We start from the raw sequence: 21,461 nt of genomic DNA, 5'->3' as shown, positions 1-21,461 counted from the left end.
GACACATTTTACATAAATACAATTCTTGACAGATATACTTATTTTCTGCTGTGTAACTTTTCTTTCCCAATCTAGAGAACCGCATCCCATCCCATTCTGCTTATTACTCATAGCGGCACAGGTATCAAAATTTTTTTTTTTTTTTTTTTTTTTTTTGAGACGGAGTCTCGCTCTGTCCCCCAGGCTGGAGTGCAGTGGTGCGATCTTGGCTCACTGCAAGCTTCGCCTCCTGGGTTCACGCCATTCTCCTGCCTCAGCCTCCCGAGTAGCTGGGACTACAGGCGCCTGCCACCACGCCCGGCTAATTTTTTGTATTTTTAGTAGAGATGGGGTTTCATCGTGGTCTCGATCTCCTGACCTTGTGATCTGCCTTCCTCGGCCTCCCAAAGTGCTGGGATTACAGGCGCGAGCCACCGCACCGGGCCAGGCCTCAAATTTTAAGGTTACATTTTTGGCGACCCCCCCTTTTTTTTTTAAGCTATTACTTTACCTGTGTCACTTAGAAAAGGACCACTCCTTAATTTTATTTTGAAAACTGTGATTATGAGAGATTCAGAGGGGTCATAGCACACATCGGGCTGGTCACTTCCTGGATTACATACTTTGTACTGGGTGTCATTATATAAACAAGTTTCTTTTAGAGTCCTTGTACACTTATAATAACCATAAAATAATAGGACTGGCCAGGCGCGGTGGATCAAGACTGTAATCCCAGCACTTTGGGAGGCTGAGACGGGCGGATCACGAGGTCAGGAGATCGAGACCATCCTGGCTAACACGGTGAAATCCCGTCTCTCCTAAAAAAATACAAAAAACTAGCCGGGCGTGGTGGCAGGCGCCTGTAGTCCCAGCTACTCGGGAGGCTGAAGCAGGAGAATGGCGTAAACCCGGGAGGCGGAGCTTGCAGCGAGCTGAGATCCGGCCACAGCACTCCAGCCTGGGCTATAGAGCAAGACTCTGTCTCAAAAAAATAAAAAAATAAAATAATAGGACTGTAGCAGTCTTGTGTCCTACCTCAGTAACTTGATGTCTGTATACTGGGAACAGCCCTCAGTCTGAGGAAGGTCAGTTGAAGTCCTTACTGTACAAGTCCAAATTTTAAGGAAAATGAGTCCCACGATGAGTTTCCTTGTGTTTCGGCCTTGCGTGGACCAGTCAGCTTCCGGGTGTGACTGGAGCAGGGCTTATCATCTTTTTCAGAGTCACTTTGCAAGGCTTGGCGAAACTGCTCCCATCCATGTACAGCTCCCAGTCTACTGGATGTTTAAAGATGGTCTCGGAGGTTGGGCCCACTAGGATAAACTGAGTCCAATACTTTTACACAATTATGTTTAACTGGGCTCTCTGATACCAGGAGCAAAGTGGCGGGGTTTAGGGTGTTGCAAACTTCGATGATTATGCGGGGATTTTTACAGAGCAAGCTTTGGTATCTAGTTAGTCTGGCATTTATTAGCTAATGGTGTCCTTTGGTATTTATTAAAATTACCACAGCATGGGGGGACTTTAGGTTTTGCCTAAGAGTTAGCTTATCTGCTTCTTGTGCTGACAGGGCCGTTGCTGCCAGGGCTCTTGGACACGGGGGCCAGCCTTCGGAAACCCTGTCTAGTTGTTTTGAGAGACAGTCTGGGTTCAAGCCCCAACCTCCCTCCCCCCCCCCCCCCCCGACACACACATAGAGTGTAGAGAGTTTTGTCAGGTCAGGTAGCCTCAGGGCTGCATCCGACATGAGTTTTTCTTTTTAACTCATGAAAAACTCATGAGAAAAACTCTTTTTAACTCATGAAAAACTCATTGTTGGTTGTAATAGATGTAGTTTATCTAATCTACATTTTTATTGACTGTCATTTACCAAAATATTGACTTAAATCCTGTAACTATTTGATTTCAAGCTTTAAATTGATCTGGTATTTCTTGCGGGGTTCCAATTGCATTTAAATAGATGTGAGAGTTGTAAGATCTATAAGAGGCTTCTCTCAACTTTACAATGTATTATTATTATTTTTTTTTCTCTTGCTGATGAAACGCCAGGGTGAAAGGGATAGCCAAATGAACTAAAGCACAAATGCCACTCTAATTATTTGGCAGAGTGCCCAGTAAAGGTCCACCACACTATCACCACACATCCGCTCAGTGATGAACAAGGGCTGACTGATAAGCTCTTGAAAATTCTTGAGCTCACTGCATCCCTTCAGGTCTCCAAGTAATGCTAAGTTTGCTTCCTGCCGTGAGAGACATGAAGTGGACTTAGTGTTGGGGGAAGCTGGATGGCCCTCGGGGGCTGACCTGCAGGGACTTTGGGATATAGCAGAGAGAGCTTGGCATGACTTATTACTCCAGGCTGTAGAATCCTGGAAAAGAGCTACCATGCAGCCCACGCCTGGTTGACTGGAGGACCACCTTAGTGGAAGGGGGACAGTCAGGGCCTCTGGCCTGCCGTGTGCACAAGCATAACAATTGCTTTTGTTTAATGTGCAGATGGAATATTTGATCCATTTCAACCAGGCTGTTGCATCTTGGTATGCTGTCTTAATTGCCAAAGTTTGTTTTAAGTCTTTAACTTTTATGATCTTCTAGTAAAATGAATGTTTCCTTTAGCACCTATTTTTACTAGTTTTAGACCCAAAAAAGCTAAATACCGTTTTATATTTAATAATCCTTTTTGTATGATTTTTATACCAGATAAGCTAAATTTTACCTTTATATTAGTGTGTTATTAATTTTAATAAAACCTTGTAGACTTATTTATCCAATTTTTCATGTTTGACCATAAGGTAAGATTTTATAGACTCTTTTTAACCTTTTATAATTTTTGTTAAAGAGCGGGTTGATGTTTTAAGAAAAACCTGTTGCATTTTTACTTTAACGTCTAGTTCGCAGAAAAAACTGAATGATACCTTTTTAACTTTAATGTGTTTACATACAGAATTTGCTTTACAATTAACGTTTTAAAACTTGCTTAAACTTTCAAAACAGTTTTTTAACCTTTTAATGTAGGTAAAAATCCACATTCTTATGCCTCCTTATAATCTTTTTATTAAAGATATATTTTACTTTTTTAATACACCTTGTACATAACTGTACTCAGGAGGCCTTATTACTTTTAAATTATATGATATTTTTTGCATAAACATTTTTTATAACCTTTTTTTCATGACTTTCACAATTTTTTGACATGTCTCAACTTTTTTGACTTATTACAAACTTTTTTTTTTTAAATAACCACTTAATTTATTTCAGGACAAGAATTTACCATAGAACATTTTTTTAATATAAATTCTGCCTCCTCCCTTTTTTTTTCTTTCTTAAAATTTTTCAACATAGTTCCTAGTGGGGTGGGCTTATTTTGCACCTGACCCATGTTTTCTCAAGACAAAATACCACACTCACCACACACACTCACCACAAAACAAAGAACGGGTAAAGAGAGCACACACACACTTTTATCGTTTATACCAAACTAAAATCAGAATACCACAAAATCCAAAATCCAAGTACCAAGAAATCTAAGCCAAGTCAAAACTAAAACCAAAGTATCCAGCAATTCGAGTCAAGTCAAAACCAGAACAAAAGTGCCAATACAGGCACACCGTGGGTGATCAGACCAGGCCACGCTTCCACTCAGATGGAGTGGGCAAGTTCCAAAGACTGGTCTTACCAAGTCAAGTCAAAACCAGAACAAAAGTGCCAATACAGGCACACCGTGGGTGATCAGACCAGGCCACTCTTCCACTCAGATGGAGTGGGCAAGTTCCAAAGACTAGTCTTACCAAGTTTCAGATGTCCAGACTCGAAGTGCCAGTTCCTTCCCGGTGTTCAGACACTGTGTTAATCCTCCACAAGGGCCTGCTACACACTGCTCTGGCAAGGCATTCCACCGGGGCAATTGCCTACCCGGGAGCTCTCTTTGGATCGCCTCATTCAGGCTGGCCAGAGTCTACCACAGGGATACTCTACAGGGCAGGCCTAAGCTGCCTAAGGGGCTGCCTCCACCATCCGTCCATCAGTTACCTCACTTCCTGGTCAGGGAACCAAGAAATATAGCAGGACGAGCCGCAGACAAAACCTCTCAGACACCGAGTTGTAGAAGGAAGGGCTTTATTCAGCTGGGAGCATAGGCAAGCTACTGCCTTAAAATCTGAGCTCTCCGAGTGCACAGTTTATGTCCCTTTTAAAGGCTCACAACACTAAAGATTTCACATGAAAGGGTCGTGATTGATTTGAGCAAGCAGCGGGTATGTGATGGGGCTGCATGCACCGGTGGTCGGAGTGAAACAGAACAGGGCAGGGAGTTTCACAATGTTCTTCTATACAATGTCAGGAACATCGGTTTCTAAGTCATGAGTTGATTTTTAACTACTGGGTTTAGGCCAGGCAGACCCAGGCCTGCTTCCGGGCCTGGTGCCGGGCTGCCTGCCTGTGGCTTTACTTCATTGTTTTTTTCTTAAAACAGGTACTGAATATAAAACAGTATGAGAGGGTCTCTCTCTTTCCTCACTTGCAAGTTATTGTTAAACTTTCTATACATTTCTGTAGCTCCTGTTTTTTTTCTTTACATGGAAAACATTGATATGTTATGCCATAATGTATTTTGAAGGCTCTGTTCCTTGGGGACAGTGTTTCTCAATCTTCTAATGGGCTCTTAAAAAAAAAAAAAAAAAGCAGACTCTTTATTTTTATTTATTTATTTTTTACAGTACAATTGATTTATTTAAAACAGTTACAAAAAAGCACAACAAAATAGAGATTTTCCTTAGAATTATTAATGGTTTGTTAAAGATCAGGTAGGATTACAGGGTAAGAAATGGTATTAAGTGGAGGGAGCACCTGACTAGTTCTAAGGCTTTAGATACAATGTAGTTGATTACATATTAATTCAGCCATTACATACTGGGGATAGTAGATGGGGGATCAGTCATTTATCTACAAGGAACCTCCTACACAGATCCGTGAAGACCTTCCCAGTGCTGTGTTTCTCCACTCCTTAGGACCCTAAAGTCACCTGGATGACAGCATTTCCATCCTTCTTTCTCCACCCCATTCCCTATCTGTATATTCTTCCCAATCCTAAGGTGCTATGCAAGCTGAGAGCAGTCTGCTCTCTGCAGCTGGAACATACACTGTTTTGGTTACAGGGATCCTGTGTGACTAAGAAGGTTTTAGGGGCAGCCTTATTTTAATACTTAAAGTTAGCCTTGAGTACAGTTAGTCCCTTCCGCAACACAATTTAGATTCTCTTGAATGCAAGTATCAAGCAAGTGAGCAATCAACCCTGCCTTCAGCATTACCAACAATACGGCTCACAACTACAAAAAGCAAACTCTTCAAATGGAAAAAATCTCAAGTTCTGCTAGAGTTTACTTAGTTTTAGTATAATGTTAATTATGTGTATACAAACATAAAACTAAATATAAACTCTTTATACTTTTTTTTTTTTTTTTTTTAATTTGAGACTGAGTCTCGGTCCATCACTTAGGGTGGAGTGCAGTGGTGCGATCATAGCTCACTGCAACCTCTGTTTCCAAGGCTCAAGCGATCCTCTCATCTCAGCCTCCTGAGTAGCGGGGACTACAGGTGCATGCCACCATGTCCAGACTAATTTTGTTTATTTTATTTATTTATAGAGACAGGGTTTCTCTATGTTCCCGAGTCTGGTCTCCAACTCCTGGGCCCAAGTGATCCACCTGGCCTTGCCTCCCAAAGTGCTGGCTGGGATTATAGGCGTGGGTCACTGCTCCTAGCTAACTCCTTATATCTGTAGTGCTTGTACAGATACGTCAGTTTGAATTTTTTTTTTTTTTTTTTTGAGACAGAGTCTCGCTCTGTTGCCCAGTCCGGAGTGCAGTGGTGCAATCTCGACTCACTGCAAGCTCCGCCTCCTGGGTTCACGCTGTTCTCCTGCTTCAGCCTCCTGAATAGCTGGGACTACAGGCACCTGCCACCAAGCCTGGCTAATTTTTTGTATTTTCAGTAGAGACAGGGTTTCACCGTGTTAGCCAGGATGGTCTCCCGTCTCCTGACCTCGTGATCCACCCACCTCGGCCTCCCAAAGTGCTGGGATTACAGGTGTGAGCCACCGCGCCTGTCCTGATTTTTTTTTTTTAATTTCAAGTATAATGAACCATCGTTTGATTTGTATTTATTATCACAGTGAAAACAATTTGTAGTTGTTGTTCCTTTCTTTGCACAGAAATTTTCAAACCACTGATCCAAACACCAAAATAGTTTGCTGAGAAATTCTTTAAAATACTACATAAAGAAGAAATTATTTTGCAATTACTACTTTTCCTACTAATCATGAACAGTTGATGGATGTTGGTGGAAACAAAGATGGGATCCTTATGTAGAACATCAGATCGCAGTGGCACGATCTCAGCTCACTGCAACCTACACCTCACTGGCTCAAGCGATTCTTGTGCCTCAGCCTCCTGAGTCGCTGGAAAAAAATCTCAAGTTCTGCTAGAGTTTACTTAGTTTTAGTATAATGTTACAGGCGTGTGCCACAGGCGCATGGCACCACACTGGACTAATTTTTTATATTTTTTGACTGAGACACTGGGTCTTGCCATGTTACCCATGCTGGTCTCAAACTCCTGAGCTCAAGTGCTCTACCTGCCTTGGCCTCCCAAAATATTGGGATTACAGGCATGTCATTACCACATCTGGACCAAGGTTCTTTAGAATTTAACATACCTGTACTGTGGTGTATAGAAGGACAGCTCAGTCTTTTCACTATTTTTGTCTATTAATAGTACCAGCCTTCATTTCTATAGCATGTTGTCATTTGGCTGTTATTTTCTAAAAACAAAATTATAAACTCACATAGAAGCAGGCTACTCAGGAATATTACCCAGAGTCCATTTGAAGAACACTATCTTAGGTTCTTTATTTTTATTCTTCTAAACAGAGGCTGTTTTTAAGAATTTTTATATTTCTTCAAACACAAATAGAATAATTATAGTGAGGCCAGGAGCAGTGGCTCAGGCCTGTAATCCCAGCACTTTGGGAGGCCGAGGCGGGTGGATCACCAGAGGTCAGGAGTTCGAGACCATCCTGGCCAACATGGTGAAACCTCAACTCTACTAAAAATACAAAAATTAGCCGGGCGTGGTGGTGGACGCCTCCCAGTTACTCGGGAGACTGAGACAGGAGAATCGCTTGAACCCAGGAGGTGGAGGTTGCAGTGAGCCGAGATCACGCCACTGCACTCCAACCTGGGCAACGAAGAGCGAAACTCCATCTTAAAAAAAAAAGGCACCTGGGCATGATGGCTCACACCTGTAATCCCAGCACTTTGGGAGGCCAACGCAGGTGAATCACAAGGTCAGGAGATTGAGACCATCCTGGCTAACACGGTGAAACCCTCTGTCTACTAAAAAGTACAAAAAAATTAGCCGGACGTGGTGGTGGGCACCTGTAGTCCCAGCCCCTTGGGAGGCTGAGGCAGGAGAATGGCGTGAACCCAGGAGGTGGAGCTTGCAGTGAGCTGAGATCGGGCCACTACATTCCAGCCTGGGCAACAGAGCGAAGACTCCGTCTCAAAAAAAAATAACTAAATGAAAGATTAACTATAGTGTTCTAAATCACACAATCTTCTTACCTCTCTAGCAATTCCTTGGTGCACCATGATTATTTCAGGAAGGGGTAATTGCTTTAATCTGAATTTCCTTTTTGCGTTTCTCTTATGGTAGATTCAATAGAACGGAGTAATCCATCAAGATATTTTTCTATCTGCTTATGGTAATTGTTTCCTTCGCTGAAAGAATGCTTTGAGAGAGGAAGAGGGAAACATTAAATCCCTCTAATTGAATACAATGATCTTTTTGCCGTTTATATATCATTTGATGTTGGATTTAGAGGGATTAGAGACATTCGGAATTTTAAAAAGTAATAGTGTCCTCAAAAGTTGATTTTACATGTAAGTACAGTAGTACTTATATAAATAATGTGTGTGATAATTTGCACATAAAGAATTTTTTGTGCTTGTTGTGAATTAGGAACTAAAAAGAACTTACTCAGTAGTTGATAACTCAAGAGTACAGAGTAGGATCCAGTTTTTCTAATGACAGGCGACCTCATGATAGACTACTTTTGAGACTTGAAGACTGAAGTGAAAATAAATACGAGCCAGAGCTTAATGCTAATTATAAAACACTAAAAGAATTAGAGAATTACAGTGAAGAATTAGAATGCAATTGCCATTTAAAATGTTTTTCCTTACCAACTTTGAGGAATAATAATGTATGGATAAGAAAGTTTATCCTTTTAAAGTGTGTCATTTGATGAGTTTTGACATTTACACATACCCATGAAGCTCCGTTATAATCAAGATACAGAATGTTTGTATCATCCCCAAAGGTTCCTCTCCCCACTTTGCAGTCCAGTCCGCTTTCTGCTCTGGCCCCAGACAACTACTAATCTGTTCTTTTTCACTATAGTTACATTCTGCATGAATGGAATCATAGTAGGTATGTCTGGCTTCATTCCCTCAAAATGAAGATTTTTGAGATTCATCCGTGTTGTTCAGTATATTGGTAGTTTGCTCCAGTATATGCATTTTTTATTCATTCACCTATTGATACATATTTCTATTTAATACTTTGTGAGGTTCTGAAATTAGATACCAGTGATTAGAAAAAAAAATCCTTAAAATCTTTTCATTTTTTTTTTCTTTCTTTTTTTTTTTTTTGAGACAGGATCTTGCTCTGTCACCCAGGCTGGAGAGTGCAGTGGTGCGATCTCGGCTCACTGCAACCTCAACATCCTGGGCTCAGGCAATCCTCCCACCTCAGTCCCCCAAGTAGCTGGGACTACAGGCATGCACCACCATGCCTGGTTAATTTTTGTATTTTTTTCTAGGGGTCTTGTCATGTTGCCCATGCTAGTCTCGAACTCCTGGACTCAAACGATCCACCTACCTCGCCCTCCCAAAGTGTGTTATGAGCCTCCTAAAGTGTGCTATGAGCCACCGTGCAGGCCAAAATCTCTTAATTCTTTTTTTTTTTTTTTTTTGGAGACTGAGTCTCACTCTGTTGCCCAGGCTGGAGTGCAGTGGCGTGACCTCGGCTCACTGCAACATCTGACTCCCTGATTCAAGTGATGCTCCTGCCTCAGCCTCCCTAGTAGCTGGAATTACAAGCATACACCACCACGCCCAGCTAGTTTTTGTATTTTTGGTAGAGGCGGGGTTTCACCATGTTGGCCAGGATGGTCTCCATCTCCTGACCTCGTGATCCACCTGCCTTGGCCTCCCAAACTGCTGGGATTACAGGCGTGAGCCACCACACCCAGCCTAAAATCTGTTAATTCTTAAGAGAAAATGTTATGTTATGGCTTGTGAGCGAAAAATAAAGACTCTTTCTTGCTATCTTATTTTATGGATGATTTTTCTTTTTCTTTTCTTAAGGAGCTTGGATGTCCCTTGATTCCAAGTAAATAAGACACATTTTGTTGGCTCATCTTTTAACCTAGATGCTTAGTATGGCATGAAGTACTATTCAGGAAGCTTTGACAGAGTATTAATTTTTTTAAAACTTATTCAATGATAACGAAATTTGAAAGATTTATAGTAATAATCTAACAGTGGTTTTCAGACTTGTGTACCTCAGTAAAAAAAATTTTGAGTGTGTATTACCAAGATAAATAGTTGTTTATAAATTCTGCATATCTTTTACTTTATTAATGTAATATGTACAGTATAAAATAAGACCAAAGTAGATATTTAAAAGGATGAGATAAAAGGTAATTATAAATAAATTGTTCTTTCTGCGCATCTAATGGATTGTCTTATGCATACCAGACTCGGAAACCAGATGTATAGTATTGCCTATTCAAACAGTTAAAAACTACACCAGTAGATGGCATATTTTGACTTTTCATTCTACATAAATGTGTAATTTATGTGAACTGCTAGAGGAAGATAATTATTTATATATATTGTATAAAAATACCTTATAGTAAAGAAAAAAAAAAATTTTTAAATATTTTTTCCTAATCTCGTCCCATGAAATTTTTATTTTTTGTTTTTTACAAAAAAAATTTATATCTCAACCCTATTAACTGACCCATGAAATTTTCATACTACAAATACACTATGTATCTCTGTGTATATATAATGTGACGCTTTCAAGGACCACCAACAATTGTGATATCCAAGTTCATTTTTTATCCCTCAAGATCCAGTTTTTGTCTATTTGGAGCGCATCACCCTATTTAGAGCACATGCTTTAGGGTGTAATTGTGTTTTTTCACCTATTACTTGACCTTTCTAATCTCATTTTTTTAAGTGACTAATAAATTAGTATTCATTCTGTTTGTCTGTAGCTACTGATGTCCATATCAGTAGCAGGGGGAGGTTGTAGGAAGCTTGTCTAACATTATGAAATGTACTGGAGGTAGTTCATAAGAGACAGGCTTTTCATGGGTCATTCACTTGTCCATAACATGACGTTTTGTTTCTGCATTTTCCACAGGATGCTATTCTGAAATACAATGTGGCGTATTCTAAGAAATGGGACTTTACAGCTTTGATCGATTTCTGGGATAAGGTAAAAGTATCCTTATTTCTTTATGAAAATATTATTGACTACTCTATAAGAAGGTTTGAGAAGAATACCCATAATTCAGCCACACTAAGATAATTATCATCTTTTAGTTTTATAAATTTGCTGTTATATATATGTCTTGGATAAATATAATTAGGAGTTAATATTGAATTTTGTTTTAGTCTCTTAGAATACACATTTTCTGTTATATTTTCATACCATTATCAGCATTATCAAGGAATGTATAACAGTCCATGCTTAGATTTTGAGAATATAATGGTTCCCATATTCTCAAACATATAGGTTGCATCCAGTTTCACCCCCAATTACATTGTGACAACATCATTATATATGTATATATATTTTCCCATATTTGATATTGTTTCTTTAGGTGATTTCCAGAAGTTACATGACTAAGTCAAAGGGCACAAAACATTTGTTTTAAAATCTTTTAAAAAGTTTTGCCATAAAATCCTTTTTCCACAGATTAATTGTAGCAATTTACTATGCTGCCAGTAGTGGATAGGAATATCACTTTCACAGTACCATTAGCAGAGGGAGTCTTTTCATTTGTCTGTTGGCCATTTGTATATTTTCTTTGGAGAAATATCTATTCAAATTTTTTGTCTTTATTATTGAATTTTAGGCATTCTTTATATATTTTAGATGCAGATTCCGTACCAGATATATGAGTTTCAAATATTTTCTCCCATTTTTTGTTTTTTTTTTCCTTTTTCATTTTCTTGATGGTACACTTTGAAGCTCAAAAATTTTTAATTTTGATGAAGTCTAGTTTATTTTTTCTTCTGTTTTCAGGATCATATTTAAGAAGCTAATCTAAGATCATGAAGATTTATGTTTCTTCTAAGAATTTTATAGCTTTAGCTCTTACACTATGACCATTGCCCATTTAATTTTTGTATGTAATGTAAATTAGGGGTCCAATTTTATTATTTTCCATGTGAATATCCATTTTGAGTTAATTTTCATATGTGGTATAAGGTAGGAGTTCAACTTCATTATTTTGCATGTGCATAACAAGTTGTGCCAGCACCATTTGTTGAAAAGACTCTTCTATCCCCTGTTGAATTGTGTTGGCACCTTTTCAAAATCAGTTGACGTAAGGATTGTTTCTGGCCTCAGTTCTACTCCACTGATCTATGTGTCTATCCTTGTGCCAGTACCACACAGTCTTGGTTCCATAGCTTTGTGGTAAGTTTTAAAATCAGGAAGTGTGTGTCCTATAACTTCGTTTTTTTTTTCAAATTTGTTTTGGCTATTTTTGGATTCTTTGCATTTCACTCTGAGTTTTAGGATTAATTTGTTACTTTCTGCAACAAACCTAGGTGCTAAGGGCAATTCTTACATCAGGTTAATAGAATCCAAACTAATTCTGCATTTCAAGGTAGTACCAGTAATTTCAGGATTGTCTTACTGAGCTTTTGACCTATATGGCTTTTGCAAGGCAGACATAAAGTAAATAATGAAAGCCTTATCCTTGTGTCTGGAAATTGGATATCTCAGATATCCTTGAATCTAAATGTCTTTCACTGTTACAGCAATGTAATATCTGATGCAATGAAAAGTAGATCAAATTGATATAATCGTTATCCTTGTCACTTAAGTTATCAGGACATAACATTTGTGTTGTAACTTTCTGGGCTTAAATTGGATATAGTGGTTAATTGGGGTAAGAAGTAATGTATAATTTGATACCTTGAGATGGCAGTAAAACATGCCATTGGTTACAATACCTCTGTCACCTTGCTATGGAGTAGTCATTTTTTTCTCTCTTCTTAATCAGAATACTCAGACAGGACCTTGTTTCCCCTTTATCTGGTGACCTTGCCCAGAAGCATGCCTGAAACGGGTAATAGATAGCAAGTTTTGGTGTGTTTAGTGTAGATCATAAATATGAAATGATTACTCAGGTGCTGATGATAGTTTTACAGTTCTTTAGAGAGAAGAGTCCTTGCATTTTCGACCTTCTGATACTTATTTATTTTTTTATGAGATGGAGTCTCATCTGTCACCCAGGCTGGAGTGCAGCGGCACAATCTCAGCTCACTGCAATTTCCGCCTTGCGGGTTCAAGCAATTCTCTTGCCTCAACCTCCCAAGTAGCTGGGATTACAGGTGCCCGCCACGTTGCCCGGCTAATTTTTGTATTTTTAGTAGAGATGGGTTTTCTCCATGTTGGTGAGGCTGGTCCCAAATTCCTGACCTTAAGTGATCCACCCACCTCGGCCTCCCAAAGTGCTGGGATTACAGGTGTCAGCCACCGCTCCCAACCAGACCTTCTGATTTGCATTTACTTTGTAAACATATGGAGGGTTAGAGAAGTCCCTGCAACTACACTAAGTATTCATTTCTTATTGTATTCTTTAAGTCTTTGCCCATATATATATGATGTCTTATAGCTAGATATAAATGTATGTTTAAAATTTATGCTGTATTATAAAATCTTCTGTGATATATAACTTTATAATGGTTAGCCTTAATGGTTGCAGCAATATTCCATCAAATTGATAAATTGTCTGCTCATCCACTCCTGTGTTTGTTAGAGATTTGAGGAAATTTGTATAAAGCCTATCTAGAGATTTGAAGGTGGTTCTCCCTGTGATTGTTTGCTATTCTGTCATTATTGTATACTTAACAAAATACCTTGGATGTTTAATACACTTGTGTATTTTTCTATCCATCAAATCTCCAGATATTATTCTAGAACTTTACCAAGTCGTGATCCACAGGGACAACGTTGCCCATGCTTGCAGTGGTTAGTGAGAAGTAAGTGTCAGACATATATGTAGGTGGGATTGGTGGAAGCAAAGGTTTTTAGTGCAAGGGAAACAAATAAATTATATTTGATTTGCATTTTCAGTGTCTTGTTCTGCAGTAGGAAGGCTTGTTTATAAAGGGTTCTTTTTTTTTTTTTTTTAATTTAAAGCCAGGCTATAGTGCAGTGGTGCTGTCACAGCTCACTGCAGCCTCAACCTCCCGGGCTATATACATCCTCCCACTTTAGCCTCCCGTGTAGCTGGGACTACAGGCATGTGCTACCACACCTGGCTAGTTTTTTGTATTTTTTTGTAGAGACAGATTTTTCACCACCGTTACTTAGATTGTTACCCAAAATTGTCTTTATACAGATTTCTGTAGAGATGATTTTTCACCATTGTTACCCAGGCTGGTCTTGAACTCTTGGACTCAAGCAATCTTCGTTCCTCAGCCTCCCAAAGTGCTGGGATTATAGGCATGAGCCACTCTGCCTGGCCTATAAAGGGTTCTTTTTTTTTTTTTTGAGATGCATTCTAGCTCTGTCACCAGACTGCAATGCAGTGGCATAATCTCGGCTCACTGCAACTTCCCCCTCCTGGGTTCAAGCCATTCGCCTACCTCAGCCTCCCAAGTAGCTGGGACTACAGATGTGCGCCACCATGCCCAGCTAATTTTTTGTATTTTTATTAGAGACGGGGTTTCACCATGTTGGCCATCATGGTCTCAATCTCTTGACCTCATGATCCCCCCTCCTCAACCTCCCAAAGTGCTGGGATTACAGGCTGGAGCCACCGTACTCGGCCTTAAACTAAGGGTTCTTAAACATTGTTTATTAGCAGGGTTTGGCAATTTTTTTTCAGTTTTTATTTTTTAATTTTTTGTTGTTTTGAGACAGTGTCTCACTCTGTCGCCCAGGCTGGAGTGCAGTGGCACGATCTCGGCTCACTGTAACCTCCACCTCCCAGATTCAAGCAATTCTCGTGCCTCAGCCTCCTGAGTAGCTGGGACTACAGGCACGCACCACCACGCCCGGCTAATTTTTGGATTTTTGGTAGAGACAGGGTTTCACTATATTGGCCAGGCTGGTCTCGAACTCCTGACTTCAAGTGATCTGCACACCTCGGCCTCCCAAAGTGTTGGGATTACAGGTGTGAGTGGCTGCTCCCAGTCAGAATTTGGAAATTCTTTACTTAAATGTGACATTGAACTCTGAGTGGCTTGTTTTATTAAGGGAAATAATTAAATTTCACATCATATTAAGATTAATATTTTGCAGTTACGTTTATTTTGAGGCCATTGATATTTATCTCCTTAAAACCTTTCTTTGATTAATTCAGTAAGTAAAGGATTTTGTAACTCAAACTACCTTACAACAAGAGGAGTTTATATCAACAGTCATTGTGAATCCATGGCACTGTAATTACCTACATTCTGGTCTCTAGCACTAGAGGTAAGGGGCCCAGAAGCCCACCCTGGTGTGTGAGCACCTCTACAGGAATGGAAGTAAGGAGTAGTACCTCAGCTTTTGGTATTTTTTTAGAAACTGGCAAAGATCACAGAGAGCAATCTGTTAATTTGTTATTTATATTTATATATTTAGGTGCTACTGAGTCAAAATGGCTGTTATTTAGTATTTTCTGCATCTTCAGGGGTAATATTGGTCTTCCTCACTGCCAGCTGCTGGAAGTGCTACAAACACACAATCTGTGTTTTATGGCCCTCCTGTGTGGTGTTCCACAAAATTAAATTCAAACACTTCTGTAATTTATATTCTAAATGAATCAATATACTTACTCCTGGCATTTTTCACTGGAAAGTTGGACAAAATGTTCTATATGTTAGAAAAGGCCTCTATCAATGTATCTTGGAGGAATTTTTAAACACTTCTCTTTTATTGTTTTTGAGACAGTCTCCCTCTGTCACTCAGGCTGGAGTGGAGTGGCACAATCTCGGCCCACTGCAACTTCTGCATCTCAGGTTTAAGCGACTCTACCCGGTCAGCCTCCTGAGTAGCTGGGATTACAGGCACCTGCCACCACGCCAGGCTAATTTTTGTATTTTTAGTAGAGATAGGGTTTCACCATATTGGTAAAGCTGGTCTCAAACTCCTGACCTCAGGTGATCCACCCACATTGGCCTCCCAAAGTGCTGGGATTACAGGCATGAGCCACAGTGCCCAGCCAAATACTCCTCTTTTACAACACCTGTGGCACTGTTTCATTTCATTCGTAGTGTATTAACTTGTGAAACTTACATTAAAGCTGTAGTAACTGAAGAAGAGCATGGGGGATATATTTTTAAGGGGGTTTCTTCTATTTCTGTGATGTTGGCTTCTATTTCTGGACTTGGATGTTTGCTTTATATTTATTCATTAGACTATACATATATATTTTTATATACTTTTTGAATATTTCACAATAAGTATAAAATGTTAAACTAAAGAGCTTTAAATCTGCAATTGATTTATGTAGCAAACTTCTTAAGAAAATGGATTAATCGTTGAAAGGAAGCCTAAGGATTTTAGTGACTGTTTCATCTTCCTTTCTGTGTTGAGTTTTATGTCTGGAATTGAAAAGATAGAAATGTATATGCCTTTCGTTTCATCCTTCCATTGGTTTTTCCATGAAGGCTATCATAAATAACAAAATGAGTGGTTTTGGTTTTGGTTTTGTTTTTTGCATCTGTGGCTGGTAAAGGTGGAGAGTGAGAGATAGGAGTACAGGAATGACAGGACATTTAAAAGTAAAAAATGAAAAACCTAGACTTTAGAATGATTTTGTTGCTGTAATGAGGCTAGTAATATATTTCTGTTTGTAAACTACAATTTAAATATACATATATAGCATAAAGTCTTCACTTCAAATCATACATACAAAATAGATTATTGCAACTTAGAAATTCTGCATCTTTTGTGTTCGCTATCGTTACTAAAATATTGACTATGCATTCTCCTATGAGCTCTTGTCCTATAACTTGTCAGAGAAAGACTGTTTAAAGCCTCTATCACTGTAAATAAGAGTGTGTAATTCTATTAGTATTGAACTTGCATTTTTGTTTATGTGCTACTTAATTTAAAAGGTAAATGGGACATAATATTGAGTTCTGAATGATGCAAATTAAATTCATCATGTTATGTCTAAGCTATCTTTTTCTTCAGAACTCTATCATTTAAATTTTTTTTTAGTTTTTTTTTTCAAGAGCACAAATCCACTTTTATTTATTTACTTTTCATTAGTTTAAATCCTTGAGGGGTACAACATCACACAGATTCTGTGTCCAATGGCCTTAGCAGGAAGATTGCTTCAGAATTTGGCGTGAACCATGCCACTCTTTCCCTGGCACCAAGTTACCTTTCCATAGATTACTCTGGTTTTGTTTGGTTTGCCACCAGGAGTCACTTTGTTGTTCTTTGCTTTGTATACATAAGCACATCTTATGCCCAAATAGAATTCTGTTTCATTTTGGGCATAAACACCTTCAATTTTAAAAAGAGCTGTGTGCTCTCTTTGGTTCTGGAGACTCCACCTATACTCAGCAAAAATGGCCTTGGACCACAGCCTTCCAGACATATTTGCTTTTTAGAAGTTCTGTTCCCAGCAGGCCTCCACAGGCTCCAAGTTGGCAGAAAGAGAAAGGCCATTTAAAATTTTAAAAACAGGTACAACATAATTCATTGTCTCCAAAATTGAGGCATGTATTATTATACCTGTGTTTAACTAAAATAACAGTTTTTGAACTTGTGATTATGGAAAACTTTAAAAATTATAATGTATTGCCAGAGCATCAGTAGAAACTCAGAAAAAGGAACATAAACTTGTATTAAAACAGATTACAAAAAAAGTTATTTCATGGACACAGAGTAATGGCTGGAAGAAATTAAGTTTTGATTTATGTCTATTATGTAATAAAAAGTTAAAATATATGTTGAAATTATTAGGCAAAAATCATAGCACAAATCAGCTATGATTCAATAACGTAAAACACAATAGTTGTATGTTTATGCATCACTTGAGCATCAATGCATTCATACATATGTGGTATACTGTGAACATCCTGGCTTTCTGAGGTGTGGCATGCTATTATGAGTAGCTTATCTCATGGTAATTATAACTGTATCAAATATACTCAGTATTTTTGTGTATTAAAAATTTTAGAACAAAAATGTTGTTAGAGGATTTTTCTTCTCTCTTCATTCCTCTTCTCTCCACCCCTTTATCCCCAGACTATCTATAAACATTTCATGGAGGGTTAGTGCTCTTTAGAATAGTTTGGGAAAAGCTTACCTAAGGCAGCAAATTGTTGTAACTACCATTTTAAATCACAACAGATTTCGTTTTTCAGTAACTGAAGGAATGTGGCCTCCTTCCGTGATAGCCTTTTGGTGATCATTTTTTGTTTTGTTTTGGTTTGGTTTTTTTGATAACACCGAAGTAAGTTTCTGAATGTATAGAAACACATTATTACTTAGATTGATTTAACATTCTTCATAGATAATCTGTTTTCTGGGATTTTCTTCAAAGCTTAAAAAATATGAAATGTGTTTGTTATATTTGTCACAAAGAGCCTGTACCAAACTCCTAATCAAATGAAAGCAGCCTTGAATGTTCCATAAGACTACAGCTAATGTCTTTATCTCTCTAGCTTTCGAACCTCTGATTTGGAGTTCAGTGGAAATTTAACCTTTTTGGACCTCTTCCCTTGGTGACTCACAGTCTCTGGAATCATAAGGTCTGCATTACTTTACAGCTCAATTTAATTCATAAGAACTATAGGAGCCAAAAGGGAGCTAATCAGAGTCACTAAAATATTGAAACAGATGAATTGTGACTTTTAGATTTGTATGGAATATGTGGAATTTCTCTCCCTGGTTTGGGTAATGTGTACTTTTGAATTGGGACATATGTTGAGAGTCTGATATTTATGATATCTAAATAGTGCATATCCCAAAGGACAGATTACTCCATTTGGAACAAGGCACTTTGCTTTTATAAACTTGATGAGTTACCATGGAATATCAGTCTTAGTTGAGCACTCTATGCACTAGATCACTGATGAAGTTAGAGTTGTTATTTTGTTTTTGCAAAACACTATCTGGATTGTAGTTATGTAGTGGACAAAGCGGTTAGAAGTTATAGATACTCAAAAGTGAAAATTCATTCAGTGGACTTTCTCTTACATTCTAATAATTAAATTAAGCTAGTACTTAGTTTGTCCTATAACTCTAACCCTTCATTTGGATCAAATAGCAGTAGAATTTATTCCTTTTAAATGTTGCTGTGGTGTTGATTTCATTATCCAAAAATCTACTGTTAGACGAGTGAAAATAATTTTATGTTTTAATCTTGCCCGTGATTTGTGTCTCTCTTTATCAGCTAGCTCTGAAGTGTTTTGGGTTTTGTTTTGTTTTGTTTGTATTTTATTAACACAGTTCAACATGATGCCTTGATTTATAATTCCTGTTAAATTAATTTACATTTATTCTTCTTATGTTCCTACTATCAAAATAAATTCTGTAGTCTTTTTGAGTATGCTTCGAACATTTTTATCTACAAGTAACATTTCATATTTAACCCTGGAAGGACTATTATAGTATTTTTATCTGAAGGTAGAAATAATGAGTAAATGAAAATAGGACGTTAGATTTGTTTTTCAAATTTATATACTGTTTCAATGTGTAGCCTATTTAAACAAGCGGTAAACTTGGTCATCAAAGACTAAATAGATCCATTGGTCCTTTTATATGAGGGGGTGCTGTGCTGTTGGTGCTATGGTTTACCAAAGACTGAGCCAATGGTCTTTCTCCTTATTTACTATTAGTACTAGTAGAGAAAAATACTCATCCTCGATTTATTGTGATGATAATGACAGGTAATCATTAAGTACAAGGGTCTGTCAGATTCTAAGCTAGCGAAATAATTTTTCTTTATATAGTGTGTTAAAGAAGTTTTTGGTAAGCTGAGTGACATAGTACCGTGTTGCCACAAATGCTCTCTGATTACATGAAAAGCATTATAAAAAGACATTTTCTGCAACAGGGGCCATTTCCAGCATAGTGAAATACGGAATATTTTCAAATGAACTCCAAAGTGATATATGTTGAAGTCTTGCTCTTGGTCTAATCTGCCTCAGTCCTGAGAAGCCTAGCTCTAAGATAAACAAACGGCATCTTCCACTGGGAGTGTAATGTTGGAACTGCTCACTGCCTTAAGTAACCATATGCATAGCCTCTTTCCTGGTGGTTGGCTCCTGTCTCCCTTTGTAATCCTTTCCTTCTTCCATGCCTGCTGCTTAAGTTGCAGACTTTTCCAGCATCACTTCTCTTGGACACTTTTATCTGTTGCAGGCATAGGTCTGTCTCATTTCAAACTCACCCTTCTACAAGATCCTCCCTGTAGATATCTCCTTTGTGTTTGCTGGATCATCTTATTTGGTTATCTGTGGCGATGGAGGTGGTAGTGCTTATTACTGAGAGTTTTCTATGTACCAGCTATAGTGTCAGCAGTATGCTTTATCTGATTTAATTCTAACAACCACCTCATGAGTTAGATACTATTAATATTTCTGTTTTACAAATGAAGAATGGAAAACCAAGGTTTAGGGAGTTTAAGTAACTAAGTGACATCTCACTTTTATCTATGGGCCGTGGCACATGCCATCAGAGTCGGTCTTTGACATTGCACCTAGGAAAGAAGCTGAATCAGATTAAACATACTACCCAAACATTAGGTCAGTTGAAAATGGCTAGGGAAAGGGGAAGATTCATTGTAAAAACTAATTGAGTAAAGCTAGGGAGGCCTGGTAAGTTCAAAGACTTGAATTAAAGGTAGAAAGAAGAGGAAAACCTTCTAGCAAAAGGTGGCCTTAATGGCCCATAGCCTTAGATCTGGCATCATTTAGAACCACATGGCTGGGCATGTGGCTCACGCCTGTAATCCCAATACTTTGGGAGGCTGAGGCAGACAGATCACTTGAGGTCAGAAGTTTGAGACCAGCCTGACCAACATGGTGAACCCCTGTTTCTACTGGGGGAAAAAAAAGGCAGCAACAGCACAGTCTCAGGGAGAGCACCTACCAGCTTCCAGCAGTCTTCGTTCCTTTGAATCCTTTGCCATCTGGTTGTACTCCCTCTTCCCATTCTTGTTATCTGCCCATCTTTGACACCTCTTTTCCTCTCTCCTGTTACTTGGCATCACCTTGGGCAACTTCGTTTCAGTTGATATTCATGTTGATGAACCATTTACTAGTCAGACCCAAGTCTGAGTGTGAGACCTTCTACTTTATTAACTCATGTGACCACAAATGACCAGAGCTTGGACCTGCTTATCCCTTGAGCCAGCTCCTTCTCTGAAGTCATGAACTCATAATTCTTCTCCCACCACAGCCTCCTAGTTTTCTATTCCCTTATTCCTACTGTGCTTTCTGTTTTTTGAGTCTCCACTGCTTTCATCCCTTTTCTTCTGGTCCACTGTGTCCTAGGTTGTATTATGCAAATATTAACACTTCATGAGTAAAGGGTTAATGGTTAAGATGGGGGAATGTACTGCGTATTATATCCTCCTCCTGGGAATAGCTCTGAGGAGTGTTACAGTAAAGAAACATGCTTGGCTTTATTTAATTAAACCCTTTTTTTTTTCCCCAAACTTATTTATAAACAGCTTCCGTGTAACAGCTTTTGACTTCCTTTGTAGCAAGTATTCCATGGAGCACACTTTGCACAACACAGTTGTAATGGGGAAGGGAGGGAAGGAGGAAGAAATAAAGGGAGAGAGGAGAGAGGGAAGGAGGGAGAGAGGGAATAATAAATCTTACTGATAGGCCTTGCTAAGAGTTCATGTTATTCAATCTTAAGTAGGCCTTTGTTTCCTGTTGCCATCTTTTATATATTTCCTCATTACTCTAGGATTCCAAACATTTTCATTGTTTTCTAATGTTTACTGACATTCCACTATCCGTCTGCTCCTACTTCATACCTCTTGGAGAGATTTGAGGACATCTAAAAGGTAAATTCTTTCAGTTTCTTCATTTTAAGGGTTTCAACATACTTTATGCTTCTCTTTCTTGTTATCTCAAAGGAAAAGCTAGTCTTACTCCATTCCTCAAGGGCAGCATGTCCAAAACAGTTACACTTTAGGATACATATGTC

General features: G+C 38.6%; 1 protein-coding gene and 1 pseudogene across 6 annotated transcripts in view; one reads left to right on the top strand and one right to left on the bottom strand.

Annotated features, from left to right (window-relative positions):
* The window catches only part of LOC116269531 (poly(ADP-ribose) glycohydrolase), a 57,679-nt gene extending 37,011 nt beyond the window's left edge, over positions 1-20,668 (top strand). For 4 of the 6 annotated variants that reach the window (XM_031652687.1, XM_031652683.1, XM_031652686.1 and 1 more), the window contains 2 exons: positions 10,470-10,544; positions 17,960-20,668. In XM_031652687.1, the coding sequence (XP_031508547.1) occupies positions 10,470-10,544; positions 17,960-17,974 (90 nt within the window). In that variant the 3' untranslated portion in view covers positions 17,975-20,668. Of the gene's footprint in view, positions 1-10,469; positions 10,545-13,253; positions 13,481-17,959 lie in introns of those variants that run through there. The other 2 variants (XR_004177150.1, XM_031652685.1) reach the window with 2 other exon arrangements.
* Positions 16,555-16,887, bottom strand: LOC108587585 (annotated as a pseudogene).
* Positions 20,669-21,461: the final 793 nt, after the last annotated feature.

This window comes from Papio anubis, chromosome 11 (genome assembly GCF_008728515.1).
Source record: "Papio anubis isolate 15944 chromosome 11, Panubis1.0, whole genome shotgun sequence".
In the NCBI taxonomy this organism is placed as follows: Eukaryota; Metazoa; Chordata; class Mammalia; order Primates; family Cercopithecidae; genus Papio; species Papio anubis.
Note: the sequence above shows the minus strand (reverse complement) of the source record. Positions and strands in the feature narration are given on the sequence as shown.